A 20,714-nucleotide genomic window follows, 5' to 3' on the forward strand; every position below is an offset into this window, starting at 1 on the left:
GTAATTCTAGGTGTGTACAAACCTGATCGATGGCATCCGGATTCTCTGACACATCAAAGATGACGGCGGTGGCTCCGCGCTGCACTGCTCTCTTCGCCTGCCAACACAGAGCACCGAATTAATTAGACATGATCAACAAGGGAGCAAACAAGTGCACAACAAGTTGCAATTGCTCTTCTTCAACTCATAGCCACAGGAGGGAGCTCTTTAACTAACATTATTCTCCAATTGCATGCCCTGAGAAAAGGGAGAAATCAAAGAGTAAACAAGCCAGTGATTACATTTGCTGGGGTGCACATGTGGCCCTTTGGTTTATTCCTCCGTAACCTCGTGAGGTCATCCCATGTAAATCTGCACCACATTAAGGCGAACCCATGTGACAGAAACCAAAAGCAGCCCCCTGCGTATGTGATGCAACCCTGCACGACAAGAGTGGAATTTGAACTAATGTGTGCCGAGCACGCTCAGAAAAGTTGAACAAAGTTATCAGGGGTTTCCAGCTGTTAGAAAATGTGAGCGTCTTTTATGTGAGAGGCAGGAAAAGTTACAGCACATTGGTCCTTTTGAAGAGTTCTGCTACAGGCGAGAGATAAAAGAAGTGCTTGCATTTGCAGAACCCAAGGTATCTACTCGCAGAATCCAAATTGGCATTCCCTAGTCAAAAGGACGAAAGGAAAGCTGTTGTTTTATCTCAACTCCTGCCTTTCCCAACAACCCTTCCTTAGCCCTCTTGATTCGTGCTGCCCTATTTAGACAATTTTCTGATGCCTGCTCTATGAGATCTAAAGGAGTGCAGTAAGGATCATATCCTGGTATTATCAAGTGCCCTTGGGTTCCTGCCAGCACTCTTAATAACTGTCGGAAAAGGGGGGGGTGAAGATCAAAGTGACAATGCAGATCGCTGTGATTCTGCAGCAGACTGGCTGGAAAGTGTCACCACGCCGAGCTGCAGGCGAGGACAGCGGCGAGGAGAGGAGGGAGGCTTGTAGTGGTATGTGTGGTGGAGGCGTTCACAGAGCGTCATGTTGATTTCTCAGGTGACGTTTTCAGCTATGTGAAGCTCACAATGTTTCCTGACAATATTTTGCAAAGAGGAATAAGTTTGGGAGGAGAAATTAAAACGCTTCAATGACTTATTTCAGCCTGCAATTTAACAGGTAGAGCCTGTTAAACAGAGCCTGAGAAACAGGGCTGTTAATCTTCAGATCCTCACTTGTTCAGCCAAATAACAGCAGATATGATCAAGTCTTTCAAGGAGGCGTGTTTGAAATCACATTTTCTATAGATTTTGATTAAAAACATGATCTCTGGCTCCTTATTGGGTTGTTTTAAATACAAAGCTCAGCCTTTAGATCAATATTTTCAACCAATATCTTGTAAATTTGTGGGAGTTTGTTCATTTAGACCATTTTCAATTTCATAGCAGACCTTTTTTGCCAACGAATAAGAATCGATGTTTCGTCTTGACCATTAGAAAACTTCTACCCGCCTTCATACTTCATTTTTTATGATCTACTCGGTTTACAGCAGGAAAATCTGGTAAGAATTAATACTTAGAGTTACGTTGGCTTGAGCTGGAGTTAAAATCCCTAAAATCTTTTAATATTTAGAAGCAGTAAACCGGCCAAAACGGAAAAAGGAATAAGGATGCAAGTCTTAAGAAAATATGCTGTAAAATACGGACCAGAAAGGTTTCAGTTTGTGAGCGGTCTCCACCACTTGAACCTCATCAGACTTCCAGCTACACAAAGTTTGCCACCATCTATCTGTGATGTATGTCATCTAGAATACGCCACATTCTAGATCATTTGTGGCTTTGTTACTGATCCGAGCCGCAGCCTTTTGTATATCTCCAACCTTTTAGTGCGTCTCTGAGATCTTCTTGTGTGGCTGTCGATGCTTCCTCTGACGATTTATGAGCCAAGAGGGGATAAATCCTTTAGAGCTGTGGCCCACAGAGTTGTGCAGTGCGTCGCCTCCATCTTTGAGTCGTCTTGTTTATTCTTTTAAGAAGCAGCTGAACGCTCATTTATTCAGACGTATAATCTGCTTTCAACTGCTTTTCTTTCTTATGTCTTTAAGTTTTCTGTTAATCTAAGTTTTCATTTCCATCTTTATGATCACGTTTTGTTCTTATAAATAAAATTGAATTTACTCGTAACTTTACCTGAAGCATAATTGAATGACTTTAATGACAAAAAATAATAAAAAAGGCAGAACTAAAAAAGCTGTCAGGCTTCAGACTGATGCTTGTGACTTTTTATTTTACCTATAAGAACTGGCTAACACTCCCTCAGTAAAAACGAATATCATGGAGTAATGAATGTGGACTTTAAAAACATATCTAATTAATTTTGCACTGGTTTATAATGGATTTTATTTATTTTTTTACATTTTCTACAAGTCAATCTTATTTCTCTCCAGTTGTCCAATACTTTGGGACCAAACAGCAAGATATTGAGTTGAATAAGTATCATTATCTGCTGATTCAATTTTGAATGAAAACACATCATGCTCCTCTGACTCAATTTGATTTCCTTTTGGTTTAATCCACACAGAGGATCTTTATGAATCCGCCTTTCAGATCTCATTGAAGACCAATTAACCCAGGGAGCCGATTCCATCGTTCCCAGCAGAGAATGAGAGCTCAGTAACGTTAAATCAGTGACACGCCATAAATACAAGCCTCCTTCTCCTCTGCCCTGCCTCCTTTACATAAACTAACACCCCTCTTTTCAGTCTTTTCTTCACTTTTGTACTTGGAAAGTTCAAAAGAGAGCAGAGTGGAATCTCAGAGAGGCTTTTTCCCTCTCACCCAGTTTTCTATCAGCTTCACGCCGATGTTGCACCCCCCTCCACACGTTTAATTCAGCACAAGTCTGCTCCTTTGATGTTGGCTCTCACAGTTAATAATTAATAGCTCTTGGTAAGAAGCTTTGAGAAGAAAGAGATCTCCCTCCTGAAGAATCTCCACTCATGCAGGCCCGCACTGCAGTGCACGGACTTGCCTGACGACAACAAAAATGCACCCACAGGCAAACCTCCTCCTTGAAAACATGACACAAAACTACAATCTTGGACACCAAAAGGAAGAATAAACGCTGCTAAAAGATTGCTAAAAACCTGAAAGCTTCAATGAGCGAACGCTGTTTACTTCACAGGCTCCAACTGGCTATAGAATTACAAGTGGCAGGGCTCCCATGTAAGGAGATATTGTTCAGGCAATTTGAGACAGCATTCAGTCCTCCATGAAAAACTTTTTTTTAAAAAGAAGAATCACATAAGAAATGCAGCCTCGCATTCAGTCACGTTTTATTTCCACTGAATGGGATCTGTTTTAAAGTGTTGGTTTTATTTTTAGGAAGTATAGTCATTAAGACGATCAGGTGCTTCTGCTCAAGAAGACAAGTGCTTCATTAAGAGAAGAATTAAGAAGCAACACTCAGCTTTTTAGAATAAGTTCTCAAAAGAAGAGACTCTTTTCTCAATAGTTATCACCAGAAGTCATATTAAAATGACATTACATCAGAAAATCATCAAATTTTTACCGGGATCAAGTCAAAACTTCACCTGGTTTCATACAATTATTAATAATACAAGGGACACAAAAAAAGGATTGCACAATGTAATGGGGCATGTTTGTTTTTAATGCATAACAAAACTCTATGTGAGGCATAAAGATCTGCATGTAAATACAATAGGAAACTGTTAATCAGTTAAAACAATAAATGTGCGGAAGGAGCCGAGTATAGCTAGCCAAGCATGGGTGTATTTTGATTACAGTGTTGGTATAGATTCTTAAGGGATTTGGGGTGTGTTGTATGCTGTATGTATGTGTATGTACTAGTGTTGCACTGATACCAGTATCAGACGGGGCCCCGATACTGCCCTAAAATTGTGGTATCGGTATTGGTGAGTACCAACAAATAGGGCACCGATCCCATTTTGAGAGCCATAAGTTTATTCAACTATTGTCACCCACTCCTGGTAAGCAATAAAAAGTTCTACTGGATTCACTTTGTATTAGATTTTAACCTGATTCACAAAGGTAGGCAGCAGCTTGACAAAGCCATGATGGCAATTATTTAACATTATTATGGTATCGGTATCGGCCGATACTGCACAGCCAGGTATCAGGTATCGGTATCGGGGCCAAAAAATGGCATTGGCGCAACACTAGTATGTACATTAATATGTTTTGGAATAGATAATTGATGAGTGCTGTCATGTTCTGTGTTGCTGCCGATGTATATTTGTATGTTTTTGTTTACTGCAAAATAAATAAAAAAATAATGACAAAAAAAAAAAAAATAATAAATGTAGCAAACGTCCACTTCTCTTTGAGTTCTGTGGTTGCTCTAAATTCAAAACAACTTACACTACTGTATTCAGTTAAGGATTTAGTTATAAAATGATGACATTCACCACAATATACTTTATTTTCCTAATGCTGTGTCTGAATTTGCAAATGTGAGCCAAAAAATATCTCTGAGTATAAATCACACATTTACGAGTTTGAATCTACGCAGCTAGATGAAGCTGTTACACTCCTTACCTGTAGGAGGCAGTAATACACCTAAAGGTTGCTTGCCAGCTGTCATTCAACATAAAAAAGATGAAAAAAAAAACAAAAAAAAAACAAAAAAACATTGCTCTAATGTTACATCTTTGCTGAAATTTTTTATTTTTTTACATATGCTCAGCATAATAGTTGATCAATGTTTTTTTTCCTCTTCTTCTGGTTTAAATGTGATTGGTGAACAACCTTCCAGTGCATTATCGCCCCCAACTGGTAAGGAGTAGAACAACGTTTGGGGTTGTAGATTTTCAGAAGGTTTTCAGAACCTAGTAGCTCCATAATAGAGATAAGAAATAGCGTTTTATTTATATTCCCCAGATTATAGCAAAAATAAAAAATAAATAAAGGCAAGAAAAAGGGCAACATCAGTCAAGGTTTTAGGTATGAACTAAGGAAGGAAATGAGCTTAGATCCCACAGAGAAGTTGCAGCTTTCCGTCTGAACAGGTAAGTTAAATGTTTGCAAAGCATAAGCTATTGGCAAACTGTATGGAATGAGAGTGGGCAAGCATGAGGAGGCTGGGAGGAGTTAAACTACACCTATCACCTCTAAGTACAAAAGTAGAAGCCAAGAGCTTCTAATTAATTCGACTCTATATTTATATATTCCTGAATATTCATATATTGAACACCTTTATAAAGGTGTCAGCTAGTCTGGAGCATATGTGTGATTACGCAATGCCAAGAAAGAAAGACATCAGTTGTCTTTTACCATCCATCATGAGGTCATAAGGCCATTTCCAAACTATTAGGACTCGGCATTCTACTGAGAGAAAGATTATTGATAAGCAGAAACATTTAAAGGAGGTTGCCTCCCTTCTTAAGAGTAAGATGTCCACCAATTCACAGACTGTAAAGTGTTCATATATACATTTCCTGAGAGGAAATTTCAAAAAGACTGCACCTACATGGGTTTTATGGCATGAGGAAGAGAGAGAAGAAAAAATAAATTAAAAAAAGTCATTGACGTCTCGCTGAATTTCTTTTAAAAGTAATCTTAAGGAAAAAAAAACACCTGATGCACATTTGTTCCTTGTTCGTTTTGTCTCACTTAATGTGCAGCACATTGAGGACGTTGTAACTCCCTATCATCAAACCTGTAGCACAGCACTTATACCGGTAGCCTGTATAGAACCTTGCATACCTATAATCATGTCGAGAATCCAGATGTCGGCTCCCACTGATACTGATCGTAACCAAGGCAAAAATGCCTGCAATACTGATAAACATCAATGATTAAAACAGAAAAAAAAATCATCTATTTCAGTTAATATACCTGCAATGTTGCGCTAATTCAGGTCACAGCCTTAAAACCAAACATTCACGGTAATAGAGCTTAACATTTTGGAATAACTTCATAGCTAATTATGTACTCATGTCCAGGACATGATGCGGCACTTTGGACACTGATTACGACGTCTGAAGCTCCACCTTTGCTGGTTTACGATATGAGTTTAATCCTAATTTTATTATAATGAGAGAGAACTGATTAAGAAAACAGGGTTTATGCAGGAATGAGTAACTCTTATTTAATGCTTTTTAATGCTCTTAGAAATAATTGTAATGCCATCAACAAGTACCCATGACTCTCTCGTGTATATATATATATATATATATATATATATATATATATATATATATATATATATATATATATATATATATGAGACATGGCAAAATCCTTCATAATCTTTATCGTTTTCCAGCCACCTTTAGTTGAATTTGCATTTTCCCATTCTCTAGCTTTTTCTCCACCTCAAGCTTCTTTTCCGAACATACGGCTTTAAGATCGAGATATTGTATATATCACACGAAATTGTTTTTATAAACTTTTTTTTTAATAAAGCATTTTAAATGCCACAATAATCACATTTAATGAATTTTAATGCCAATTAATTAATGCCTTAATTTGAAAAATAATAATTGAATGACTTTTAATGATTTTTAATGACCCGCGGAAACCCTGGAAAACAATCTTTCATTTATATATTTTCACATTTTAGGCATCAGACAGAAAAATGAGCATTGGGATTTTAATAGAAAATTTGTCAGTTAAAGAAAATAATTACACAGACCCTGGTGTTCCCATAATAAAATTAGTGATCTTGGTGAACATAGTAACCTGTCCGGATTTTCTGCCAACTATCACCCTGATTGCTGGTTATGGGTAACATGGTAACAGTAGCTGGATGATTAAACTTGCAAGAAACCAAAAGATGTTGGCAGCAGGTCATACAAACACCCGCACCTAAACACAGCAATCACCAATCCCTTAACTTTAAGGGTAAATACAAAGCCTTTTTTTATGCTATTTTTATATTTCTACCTTTTCATTTTCACTCTGTTTTTATTGGGGTCAGCGGTGCTTAGTTCAAGCTCAAAACCCCATTTTTCCAATAAATAGGATTCAAGTCTAGGGCAAAAAAAGTGAATGTTTATTAGAAAAATTTGAAGTCATTTTGAATAAAAAAAAAAGCAGGATAAAATCTAACCTTTGGCCCCTCATATACCTTTGAACTTTCAATCTAAACTGTGTGGCATGGGGAGTGGTGTTCGGGGGGGGGTCTTTCAGTCACTTCAAAACACTGCCGGCTTAGCAAACTGCCCGCTTACCCTGAGGCAAGAGAATTAGGGAACAATCTTCCCAAAGCAAACTAAAAAAAAAACCACAGCAGAAAGTACTAAGAACCCAGTCTAGACACAGAGAAAAATGAAAGCTATGTTTAGCATCCCTAAGTAAGCCCGCCAGCCTGTAAGATCTGAAGGAGAGACGTTTTGTGCCCATCTAAAAAGAGACTTTTCTCAGTTCATCACTAACACAGACAGAGGCTTCTCACATTTGACACACCTGCAAAATTATGTATTTACTTCTGAACTCGAACAAAAGACCTGTTCAAATGCAGAAAAATAAACACAGATACACCTGCATAAGATGGCCTCCATGCTTGTTCCTTTATCACATTACTCCATCCGTCGTCCCTCCTTTCTTTTCATCTGCGCTCCCTTTTCTTCCTCCTCCTCTTCATGCTTTCCCTTCCCTCTCTCTGCACTGCTATAATTAAGGCAATTAAGTCTTCAGAAGACTCTCCACTGCCATTATGCCGTAATTTCATGTTGCCTCCTGGCTTTACGGTTTATTAAAAGATAAAGGCATACTTTTCTCTCATGGATTTTCTCATATGTGGTCTCTCCTCCTCCTTTTTCCGCTCTATCCATGTCCAAGTTCAATGTGCAAAGGAATTATTTTCATTCAGCAAAAATAAAATCCGAGTTTTTAGACGAGCAAGAAATAAAGAGGGCTACTGAATGTTCGGCGGAAGGACTTATGTCTTTTATGCTCCTGTTTTGCTTTTGAAGTCATCAGTTAATTTATGAAAACATCCCGTCACAAAAAGCATTAAACGCCATTTTAAGCATCTTGATGTTAAACTGTCGTTGCATGTTTTTCTACGTAAACTTCTGAACTTCCTTTTAATATTAATCATGTTGTTCTCCCAGCCAGAGCATTTTAAAAGAAATTCTGATACTAACTAACAAATAAACCTTAAAATTTTCTCCTGTGTCCTACCAGCCAAGGCTGCTTCAAGGAATTTTGGGGCCCCGAGCAAGAAACTCCGTTTCATATATATATATATATATATATAAATATATATATATATATATATAAAGCCTACTGTTCATTTGCACTACTAGAAAAAGCAAAAGTTTGACTCCGGTTTTTCTATAATCTAATAAATAAACAAACTAGGGCTGCAACTAAAGATATTAATAATCTGTCCATTATTTTTTTGATTATTTGTTTTGATGTTTCTGAGCTTCAGCACACCTGATTCAGATGATTGCAGTTCAGCAAAGCCTGATAATCTGCTATCAATTGATAACAGGTGTGTAAAAGCTGGGAAACATCTAAAACATGCAGGGCAGTGTGCCTTGAGGACCAGGATTGAAAAACACTGCCTTAAAGAAAACTTTTTACGAAATTAAACAGGGTAAAATTCAAACATTTCTACTTGAGATTTGATGGATAGAGCAAATTGTATTTTTTTATTGCATTAATGCAAAATGTAAATATATTATTTTACAATCTTGGGGTAATTACTGCTCTAAGTAGGCTGCTCAGTCAGCTAAAGGCACGTTTTAGAATCTCGATACTCCAGTTAACCATTATTCGATTACCCAATTGGTTGACGATTGTTTCAATAATGGATTAATCACAATTAGTACGATTAATTGTTCAGCCCTAAAACAAACCTAATAAATAATTCAACAAATTAAACATACATCAGTGCAACATCTTGAGAACGGGAGGTCAGCAGCGTTTCCCTGTAACTGAATCTATTTATTGATAGAACGACACAAACAGAGGCACAACTTTGCTCCTTTGTTTCTGTCACACACAGCACAGAAAAATGCTGATCATAATAGAACATTTGCTGTAGTTTATTTAATTTAACAACTCCAAATAGTTATGCAGGATATAATATGTTTTTTATTTAGATGAGCTGAAGCAGAACTTTCTTTTACAAAGCATTTCATCAGAGATGGGAAGTATCGAAGTACAAATACTTTGTTACTGTACTCAAGCAGATTTTTCTGATATTTTTACTTTACTACTTATTTTTATGGCGACTTTTTACTTCTACTCCTTACATTTTTACACAAATATCTGTACTTTCTACTCCTTACATTTTAAAAGAATTGGCTCGTTACTTTAGTTTTGAATCATTTCAATGGAGTTACCGTTATTATTTTTCACGTCATCAATACCAAATTTAATCTAATTGGATGGGAATCTACGTTGCATTTGACGCACCACTACAAGATGAATCGAAAGATTTGGTGGTATTCATTCGCTGCAAATCATTGCAGCTTGGTGGCGGTGGCGTTAGCATAGTAGCATGGATGACGAGATGATTGAAAATGAACACAACGGAGATCTAGTCCTATTGGAAGACATCCATTTAAAATGTAGGCAACGGCATGAAAAAAGTGGTTTCTACTTTTACTTTTATACTTTAAGTAAATTTACAAGCCTGTACTTTGTTACTTTTACTTGAGTAAAGAAGTTTAATCAGTACTTCCACTTTTACCAGAGTATTCTTTAACACAAGTATCTGTACTTTTACTCAAGTACGGAAAGTGAGTACTTTTGCCATCTCTGCATTTCATTATAACTATACCAGAAACATTGAATCCTCTCAGGTTGCAGGCATGTAGGACACTGGTTAAAGGGTCAGTTAGTTAGTTAAACGTTACTAATTTGAAGGGATAGATATCAAACATAACCATGCAGCAATGCCACTTTAATCAGGACTACAATGATCCATTTACTTGGAGATGACCAACCAGCACACATGTTAACAGAGAATGTAAAGCCTGTCTGTCCTACAGTGATACCAGTCATGAGGAGGAATATTTCCTCATGAGGGATGTATATTCCTGCATGCATATTCCCAAACGAAGGGGACAGCTCAGCAACAAACACAGGTTTCACTTCATGGAATTCATTTTCTTAATGCTTTAATTTTTCTTCCATTTCTCCAACTGCTCCAATTTAACAAATAGTTTTAATTGAAAACAATAATAATAAATCACTTCACATTTCCAATAGAGCTGTTCATCAAAAACTGTTCTAAACCTAAACAGCAACCCCCCCACCACCACCAACTCCTCTCCTGTTCTGCATCTGCCTCAGCGCACAATATGGGCTAGCTATTCACCCACCATTGCATAACGTCAATTATACAAGTGAAATGTGCGATCAGTATGTGTGTTTAGTGTGAGCGAGCGTGCATGTGTGTGAGGAGGCACCTCCCAGGAGGCCTGCCAGTGTAGCTTGGCAACCAGCCGGCCCTATGAAAGAGTTCAGGGAGGGAGAGAGGTGTACTGAGAGGTGCTTTCTTTCCTCATGAGACCGCTGTTCAGTACCCATGCCAAGTTAAACTTATGAGCAATATTAACGCTTGCAATAACATTGAGGTTATAAAATTGGTTTCCAGACTGGGCTAAAATGAGTCCCTAGCACAAAAAAAACAACAACGTATTAACAGGGCAATATTATCCCCTATATGGTTCGGCTCATCTTTCTTTTTTCTTTTATAATCTATTAAAGACTTTTTTTAAGACATATTATTTACACAGTAAAATCCTGTTAAAAATTTTCTTTATAGAGCAATTTAGTGGATAATTCTCAGTATGTCAGTGCCGCAACAACTTAAACTGACAAGAGTAGATCAAATGATTGCTAAGCATAACTTCCTTATAGAAACCCTTTTTTCTCCGATTATTGCCATGGCAGCTTTAATCACCAGAAGAAATATACTTAGAAATAATAACAAAACAATAAGGAAAACCAATGGAGCTGCTGTGAAAAAAAAACAACAAAAAACATAACTTTTTATTGTGAAATTAAACCCCCAATTATGAAGACACTATGTATAGAAGAGAGAAAACCCATCTAAGGAATACAAGAACCAGCAACTAGGGAGAAAATGGAATATGATGCTACTGGTTGCTAAGGTTGGTCCCACATTAGATTGGAGAACTAAAGATGATAAAATATCAAATTCATTTATTGTACTATCAACAAAAAAAAAAGAATAAAGGTATAAAATGCCAAATCAGTCAGGATAAATCTAAGCTTCTTTGATCGGATCAAAGTCGAAACTTAAAGATGGATTCGTTTTTATCAGTTCAATTTTAATCAATCATACTCCCTTTTCTCAGGTCTCAGGTGCAGATTTTGTCTTGCTTGATTTTTTTATTCATCTGGTGCATTAATGTTATTGGCCTGTGCAGGCATGCTGGCTCTGTGACGCTAATAATTATTGCACATAAAATATGTTTTGTTTCTTTTATTAAAACCAAAACTATCTTATGTAATGATCCAAAAATGTTGATCTGGCTGCCAATGAAATGGGTGCTGTTTAGCGTTCAAATAAAACTTCCTGAATAGCATTGAAGTGAAAGCCCACCATGCTAGTATAAATATTTTGGGGATAACAAATGACTGGGGAGTTTTCTATATTTTGATATGAAAATCATTATTTGAAAAACAAAGCTTTTAAGTCGGTGCTGTTTGTTGAAGTTGTTCAAATTTCTACTGAGGTATTTCCTTATTCTTCCCATAAGTGCATGAAATTACTCTGATAAATTCCTCTAATTAATGGATTTATCAAAGAATACATGGATTCATTATTTGCTATAAATTGTGTTTTTAAGAAGTTGGATGATTAAACTCAAAAGTTCTTAAAAAGTGACAAATTTGAAAGTTTGTTGAAGTTTTCAGATTTTTTTTCCTATTTTATTATAACTGCCTCCTTCTTTAGAACCCATTGTTTTGGGTGGAGCTTTAGATTTTAAAGTTAGTTGTTTAAGAAGTCATAAGAAACAAAGTGATTGATGAATCTCAGTCACTTGATTCAGTCTTCTTGAACCACACACAGCCTTTTCAATCTGTAATCATGAGCTTTTCTTTTGCCTGGTGCACCGCAGGCAACATTTCCTGCCTCTCCGGGTAGCTTGATGTGCTGCAGAACGGGTCACACACAAAAACAAGAACGCAGATGCAAATTCAGACTAGACCACCACTAATCAACAAGCGCTTTAGTCTTCCCTCTCCCGCTGCCCATCGCTCCGTCCTGCTGAGAACAAACACAAAGCTGGGAGGAGTGGACAACCGCTAATTAAATTTCCTTCTCTTTTCCTCCCTGTCTACTTCCATGTTGTTTTGTTACCGGTTTTGGTCTCTGGTCTTTTGTGAATTGCAGGAAAAACAAACAAGGTTTCCGGCAAGGCCCAGGAACACCACTCTTTTAGCGTCTTATTTTTTTCTCCAGCTCGTGGAATTTGTTTGGATAAAAGTTTCATAAGCTTATAAACCATCAACAGACAAGCAGCTTTTTCCCCTTTTCATTTGCATTTTTTATTTTTTTTTGGAGGACATCGTTTGTAATTGATTGAATCCTCCTTTTCAGCTATGTGCCGTCACCCACTCCTTTGTATAAATTCTCAGAACACTTAATGTCCCTTTGAAGAGTCTTAGCTGAGTTTAAGTTTAAGGATTATAATTAAGAGCTTTACACTTCTGAACTCGGAATAATATTCAGGCTGGGAATTTTCTAATACAAGAAACTATTCTAATTATATTTTTCAAAAAGCTTGTGTCAGATAAAGGAGGTATATAACGAAAACAGAAGCAGTCAAGGGACAAAGCAGCTGCCTATTGTGGTTGCTGGTTGAAACATCGGCCAATTAAAACAAAGATTGTTTTTGTTTTAGAATTGAAATTCTACTAATAATGGCGAGAAAGTGAAATGTAAAAAAAGTTCACCGTAAAAAGAGCTTTAGAAGAAAATTATATTTTATGCAAAAAAGGTTTTTCTGAGAAAATATATTAATGTGTATTCCACTGGCTTCAATACAATCAGGTTTCAATGGCAACTGTGCTTATAAATCTGAATTTACTACAAAGCAACTCATGAGTGGGGGGGGGTTGTGGATCATCAAAATAAGTGGTCCTCCTAATTGTCAATCATCCTGGTGATATGTTTACGTAAGGTGAGTCTGACATGGTGGATAAATTGAAAATCTTCTTGTGGAAAGTAAGCCTGTATGAGTGATGCAAACAGCAACATTCAAACAGAGCGTGCACAAGGAGAAATGGGCCTGTGCACGCTCTCACACGTGTTTGCTGAACTAATGCAGATGCTGCTTAAAATCAGGATTTGTCTCAGCACTAAATTTTATTCTTAAAGGCAAGCAGAATAAAAGCAACGCCTTCAAAAAAACAAGTAAATCAGAAGTCGGTTAAATGTTACTTTGCTGTATAGATCAGCATTGATCTTTTATATTTCTCTTTTCTCTTGATGCCAGACTGTGAAATCTGTGCTCAGATTGTATGGTGTATGTTTAGTAAAGATGAGTCATCTCCATAAACTGCCACTTTTTTCTTGTTCCTAATTCTTCTGAAGTCAGACAGTTTTCACTAATCTCTGTCTGCCTTGAAGCTCCTATAGGAGGCCGTGTCCCTGCTTGCTGGAAAAAGAAGCTGCTGCTGCTGGTTTCCCTCCCTCTCTCTCTCTCTTTCTCTCTTCAAATGCCCGTCCAGCTGCTGCTGCTGCAGCAGGGGTGGTGCTCCTGCCTGCTGTCGTCTTTCCCTGGGCAAACAGCAGAGCAGGTCAGGACTCAGCCCTGTAACACCCCCGACTTTGCCTCATTTTACACTCTGCCTTTTGATTCCCAACAACACAAACCACCCAGAAGAGTTCCAGTGATTGAAATTGACCAAACCTTTAACTGTTTAAAAAACAAGAAACAAAGCACAGCTAGAAGCTGCCTGGTTGAGGCAAAACATCAGTGCCAGGTTTCTTCTCAATGAACCACAAGGCAGAACTAGAATGGTAGCATGACCCAAACTACTGGCTAAAATACAACAATCGGTTTAATAGAAACAAATACAGCCTCAGCAACCAATGTATTTGTTCAGTTCCAAGTTATTGTTTATCATCTTTAAACACAAAATGTTTAATATCTGTAGAAGATATCATTACCCTATGCTTGTTAACACTTTTGATCCCAACTTTTGGATATACTGCAGCTAGTTTAGAGGAAGCTACAACAAATGTATCCTTAATTACGAACCAAATTTGATTAATTTTAGCAATCTTAAATTAGTCATCTTCAAAAAGATTAACTCTTCCATAGCCATCCAAGCATCAGTCAAACGTGAGCAAATAAAGCAATGTTGCAGTTGTTTTCTGCTGTCATGCAGATTTTAAGTCATAATCTACCATTATTCATATTGACAGTAAAAAAGTAAAGTAAAGGGTGGAAATAACTTCTCTTAGGACGTAAAGTTAACAGATCTTTGTAAAGGAAATCTCCTTACCAGGTGCAACAAAACCAACTGAAGATTCCAATGTAAGAAATCCACATGGCTCTAGAATATCTGCTCTAAATCTGATATTATGCTGTCAAAACTTTCATTGCATTGGCTAAAAATCATTCTCATAATATGGAGGTCAATGGTTTGTCATTTATTAAACCATTGTGCTTATTTGCAAGTTGGCAGAAGCAAAAACTATTTATTTATTTTTTAATCACATTTTTATTGTTGTTAAAACAGATGTACAATGCTATTCAAATTGTAGTGTTTTACAATTGTTTTGACCATGTACAGTATAACAAGAATCAAACAGCATTTCAACATTTTTATATTTTTATAAACCCCGTTCAACCCCAGATAAGCAAAAGCTATTGATAAATGCAGCAAAAGAACATATTTTTGCATGTACAGTAGATGTAATGAAGGCGACATGCTAAAGTTAAAAAACAGCAAATGCACTCATTTGAGTATTTCAGAAACTAGTAAACCAGCTGATCTCACACGACTGGATCTGAAACTGGAAAAACAAGAGGAAATATTGGTAAAGTTGTAGTTGTGTGGCAAAAAAATGCCTTATTTACATTCAAGCTGAGAGGAGACTGGTTTAAAATGAGAAAACAGCAACAGACAGCAGCTCAGATAAACACTGAGATAAACACCAAAGTCTGCAGAAAACCCTTTCTGAACCTTCAAGCAGATGGGGTACAGCAGCAGGTTTGACCTCCGCCAGCCAAGAACACTAGATAGAGGGAAGCTATAATCATGCAGGTTCCGATCTGTTGTCCGAAGTGAACGAGGAAGGTTTTAGAAATGCTGTGTGGGTGGAGGAGTCTTCATCATAGCAGCAACATTTAGATTTAGGTGTAAACAACTTAAAAGCATTGATCCACCCTGTCATGAGTCAACACCATCAATGAAGGCATTGTATCCCTTCTCATGGCTAAACACTTAGCGTGACAGTGTACCAGGTGAGAAAGCCAAAATCATCTCTAAGTAGTTTCTTGAGCCTGATGTTCAGGTCACTTTGCTCCATGGCTTCCTAAATAGTGATGTAACGATATCAAAATCTCACGGTACGATACAATTTCGACATTGACCTCACGGTATGATATTTATTGCGATATTGTGGAAAAGCCCACGGTACTGTTAAATAGCTCACGATAGTGTTTGTGATGATAATAGCAAAAAAATACAGACTTTTTTTCTGCCTTTGCCAGTCAACAGGAAATGTATTAATGTATTTATGGATCATTGCAACATAAAACGCTGATCACATAGTGCTTTTAAAGTGCAAGTTGTAGTCAGGAACATCAATATTCTGTTGGTTCTTCTGTGCAATGTTCAAGTTGAGAAGCAACCAGAACAATTGTAAACAGGGAATTCCCTTTAAGTGCAAAGAAATATCAAGTTAAGTCAGGTTTAAATATGCAAGGCAAGTAAAAGCAGCCAGTTTACTGTGGCAGTGCTTGCATATAGTCCATTGTCTGTCCACCACCCTCTCTCCTTTTGCGTTTTTTGACACGGCGAAACCAAAATGTTTCCAGACATCTGACTTAAAAGCTGCAGGGGCTGGCACAATCTCAACTTCGGGGTTGTTGTTTTCATCCTTACAACTATCGCTGTCTGCCATGCTACCTTGCTTTGAGCTTGTGTGGACAGCGTGCAATCCGCGTGCAATCCTATTGGCTTAAGATCGGTTGGTAAGACGACGCAGCGCAAAGGATCAGGGTCTATGTAGTTAACAATGATTTGTTCCGTGGGACTGTGTTTAATCCTCTTGCTTTTTGATGGACACCTGTCCTTTTATTATTGTAACCCAACCACGACGATATCGAGACATGTTTACCACCGCGATAGCGTGATAATGTCAATATCGTTACATCACTATTCCTTAATATGAGCACAATCTATTAGGACAAGACTAGGTTGCACCATAATAGAGGATTCTTGATGTGCAAGTCTAAATTAACTTTTAGATCCTAACATGTCAATATGGACCAAAATCAAAGTTTGTGTGACATCATAAACCAATTCATTTTATTTATATACCATTTATAATCACAACACATCATCTTAAGGCACTTTACAGAGACAATTCAACCAGATTATACAGTCAGATTGGTTCAGTTTTCCAAAGAAAACCAGCTGATTGCTTTGACTCATGGACTCAATAATAATTCCCACAACTGCCATAAAGAAGTGAGGCAGTTCCAGAGATAAATGGCAGTCTAATAAACTAGTAAAGGATATAAAATATGTGATAGGTATGTGTCAATTTGAGATCATTTTGTACTTCCCAAAATGTATCTTAGAGTCAGTAAATTATCCAAAGCAGGTTTCATCAGGAGCAAATGCTTTCATTGTAATATTAGGCTCCATTAAAAGTAAAATCCATCTTTCTGCCAGAAGCATTCCCGTTCTCTGTCTTCTTCCTATTTACATGTTTCGTTTTCCCTCTTCCATTACCTCACTGTCTTAAAGAGCAGTGTGCTTCACTGTTGCTCCCGTATATCCACACACACATGGTCTGTCTCCCTCTGCTGTTTCCAACTTTACCGACCTGGCATGACTTAAAAGCACATTCAAATTGTAAGACCAGGATAGTTTCCCCCCTGCTAACCCCCCACTAGAGGATTTGTGTGTGCATCAGATTGGCTGTAAAGGACCAGGAAGCCTCAGTTTCCAGCTGTAGTGCCAGGCAGTGTGCCTGGGTTCCAGAAAACTTCCCCTCTGATTCACCCAGCCAGAAAAGCAGAGATCCACATCCACACAAGCACAGGCTTAGTGGGAGCTGAACAGAGAAAAGACAGAGCTTTGTTGCGTTGTGGGTGGATGTCTGTCGTTTCTAAGATGTACTCCTTCCAAAAATCATCTTATGATCCAGTGCAGGATCATCTTTGAGGGGGTTCTCCCATGATCTGAGTCTGGTTTGATAATTGTCATTAATAAACAACTTGATTAAAACAAAAATGTCTTAGCGATGCTGTTTAATTTTCCTTCTTTTCCATATTTTCTTATCTCCGTCTGTTGTCTCCCATCAGCTTCTACTTTCTCTCCCCAGATCTCTCTCATCCCAGGTCCCTGTGGCTTCTTTCTTCTCTCTTTAAACAGAGGCCTGAGATGTGAAGTGCAATAATGGTCATTTGGCCTACTATTGAAAGGCGGGTAATTCGGCCCAGGAACGGCTCACTTTGAGCCGCATGACACAAGGAGCTTCCCAGTGACCATGGAAACAAGCGCAGTGGGATCCCGGGTGCCTCCGACCGCTATGAAACTTGGTGAAGCAGGGATTTAAGAGGAGGAGGAGCCTGGTTGGGGATTGAAATAGGAAGGAAGGTGAGGGCTCCAACACAGGCCGGTCAGAGTGGAAACCTCTCCCGACACCCCACCAAGAAGAGCAGCCAAGATAATATCAGCAAGTTGAGCCATACACAAACATGAAAGGAGAGCCTGGGAGGCAGGCCCCTGAGCGCTCAATGCTTCACAAGATTTCTTTTTTCTTCCTTTTTTTTTAACCACCCTAACCTTTTTTTTTTCTATGTTCTCCCCGCCGCTCCTCCTCTCTTTCGCAGTTTCCCTTTCTATCCCTCCCTCCACACTGCTGTGTTTGTGCAGTTCCTTTCGAGCGTGGAGCAGGGGGAGAAATGGCTAAGCTGTTAGAGCGCACTTTACCCTGCAAGCCATAAAAGCAGCTGGGTAGTTGAGCTGAGTTTGGTCATGAAATTCATTTAATAACTTAATAATAACAAATGGTTCAGTCTTAGAAAACAGTACCCATAAGAAAAAAAAATGGAGGTCTACTTGCAGAGTTCCCTGTCAAGTGTTATAGAAAGCTATTTTTTTGTGCATATTTTCTTACTTAAATGACTTCTAGAACAATAAACCTTTAGAGAAAACCCAGGTATTATTAGCTATTTTTGACAAAAATTGAACAGTGTCACAGAAATATTACATTTCTCACTAAACACATGGGAAATATAAAAATTGGGAAACAGAGGTATGTTTGTCTTCATCAGTCAAAAGACACCTATTGATTATCTTGCCTATCATCCATCAATCTCCAAATCTCCCCGAGATTGATTACAAAATCCTGGGAACAACTATAAAACATTGTTTTAGAGTGATGTCACAAAGAACCTTCATACCATCGCACATTGCGGCTCAAATATGATTTGTTTGGTGAAGAAAAGGTCTGATGCCATTTCAGCAACTCCTTTAAGGAATCTGCTGGCCTGCAAACACCTTAACAGTTCAGCTTTTATATTTATTTTCAAAATCAAGGCGAGAAAGTAAAGCTTTTATCAATTACCAATCAGAACCAGTTGCAAACTGATTGGTGCATCTAAGTTTGGGTAACTTTTCGTGGAACAGCTTTTTATAATTTCCAGGAAGGGGATTCGACACAGAGTCAAAATCCCTTTTGTCAAAAAATAAAAAATAAAAAAAAAGAATTTCTCGTAATATGTCACAGAAACCATCAGATCAGCTTTTGAGGAATAAGCATGACTTTGGTATCAAAGGCTGATCTCAGCTTCTCAGTTTCAAACAATACAACAAACTGAACGGTAAACCTCATAACAATACAAGTGTGCAGCAACTTCCTTAACAGTTCAGCTTTTATATTTATTTTCAAAATCAAGGCGAGAAAGTAAAGCTTTTATCAATTACCAATCAGAACCAGTTGCAAACTGATTGGTGCATCTAAGTTTGGGTAACTTTTCGTGGAACAGCTTTTTATAATTTCCAGGAAGGGGATTCGACACAGAGTCAAAATCCCTTTTGTCAAAAAATAAAAAATAAAAAAAAAGAATTTCTCGTAATATGTCACAGAAACCATCAGATCAGCTTTTGAGGAATAAGCATGACTTTGGTATCAAAGGCTGATCTCAGCTTCTCAGTTTCAAACAATACAACAAACTGAACGGTAAACCTCATAACAATACAAGTGTGCAGCAACTTCCCTTTCAAACTTTCTGACATATTTTCAAGACAGAATTTGATTGAGGTAACAAATCGAAATAAGTGAAAGCAAAATCCTGACAGGCAACTCTTGTGTAGTTGAAGTGAAGCTGAAATTACTTGGCAAGAAAGAGATGTTACCAATAATTAGCCTCGGTTCTAGTTAATGGAACAACTGTCGGAGTTAACCGCAGTGATTCACACAACAAAAGATATTGATTTTTCAGTTTTCAGCTCCCAGCTGAAATGATGTAAGCCCCTTCAATTTGGCACAAGCACAGGGAAAATTTGTCTCGTCAATATGCCGCGCCGTGAAAAGATTTCTTTCAAAAAGTCGGCGCATAATCAAAGTTCCTTTATATCGAACAAAAGCGCCTCTTGTTAATCGATAACTACCGGGGCTTCAGAGTACTTTATAGACAGGCTCCAGAGTTTACAGAAAGATGAGCTTTATAGATTTGTCTCTAGTCTTTTAGGCTCTATTTTCACCAAGTTTTTCTTCAGCGAGGGAGGAAAACGCCACAAAAAAGGGATCATGATGAGACAGAGACTGTGAGTCATATTGAGCCGTCTGCACCAAAACAAGCGGATCTGCCAGCCTTCTCCCCATCTTTTTCACACCAAACATCACTCTAGGAGCATATACACTGTTTTCCTTCAAAGTAACTCCTTTTCCTACGCATCAGACTGATTTCTATTTGTTATTGTAGCTGGGATTGAAAATGAGGTCAAATCCAGGGCTCTTCAGGCAAACTCCTTTACAACAAGCTGTATGACACCTTACTGGCATTGCCATGGCCTCGAGACGACCTCTAACACACACCTGAGTGCGTAGAACAGCCAACCTTGTCAAAGGGTCAAAAAGCAGTCGCCAGTAACATCACACTTATCTGTCTGTTGCCACTTTTCCTCCTTTTTTTTTTTAAAGATTTGTCTCTCCCTTTCCTGGCTGCTCTTGTGTACCTTCCACGCCCCGGTCTTCTCCCTCTCTCCTGCTCCTTTGCAAATATACATACACACTCTGGCAGCTAAAGCCGACATGCCAGACACAGTTAAGAGTCCAAAAGCCACTTAGCACTAAGATGCAGCAGCTGTTTGCTCTGGCCCGCTGTCCTGCAGTGCCAGCTTGGTAGAAAAAGACATGCTGGTTGGCTTGCTCGCATTGTTCCATGGCAACTGTGGTTTTAGGATCATATTTGCATCAGTGTCAAAGGCAGCGCTTCCCACACAGGATGCACTTTTTATGGTCCTGTGCCTCTGGCAAAAAAATAAATAACTTTAAAGCAGTAAG

The 20,714-nt window shown here is 38.1% G+C and overlaps 1 protein-coding gene across 2 annotated transcripts in view; it reads right to left on the bottom strand.

Annotated features, from left to right (window-relative positions):
* The window catches only part of znrf3 (zinc and ring finger 3), an 84,066-nt gene that overhangs the window by 11,405 nt on the left and 51,947 nt on the right, over positions 1-20,714 (bottom strand). For both annotated transcript variants that reach the window (XM_038293384.1, XM_038293375.1), the window contains exon 3: positions 23-97. In XM_038293384.1, coding sequence (XP_038149312.1) covers positions 23-97 — 75 coding nt within the window. The remainder of the gene's footprint in view (positions 1-22; positions 98-20,714) is intronic.

Source organism: Cyprinodon tularosa, unplaced genomic scaffold (genome assembly GCF_016077235.1).
Source record: "Cyprinodon tularosa strain WSP-4 unplaced genomic scaffold, ASM1607723v1 ctg109, whole genome shotgun sequence".
NCBI lineage: Eukaryota > Metazoa > Chordata > Actinopteri > Cyprinodontiformes > Cyprinodontidae > Cyprinodon > Cyprinodon tularosa.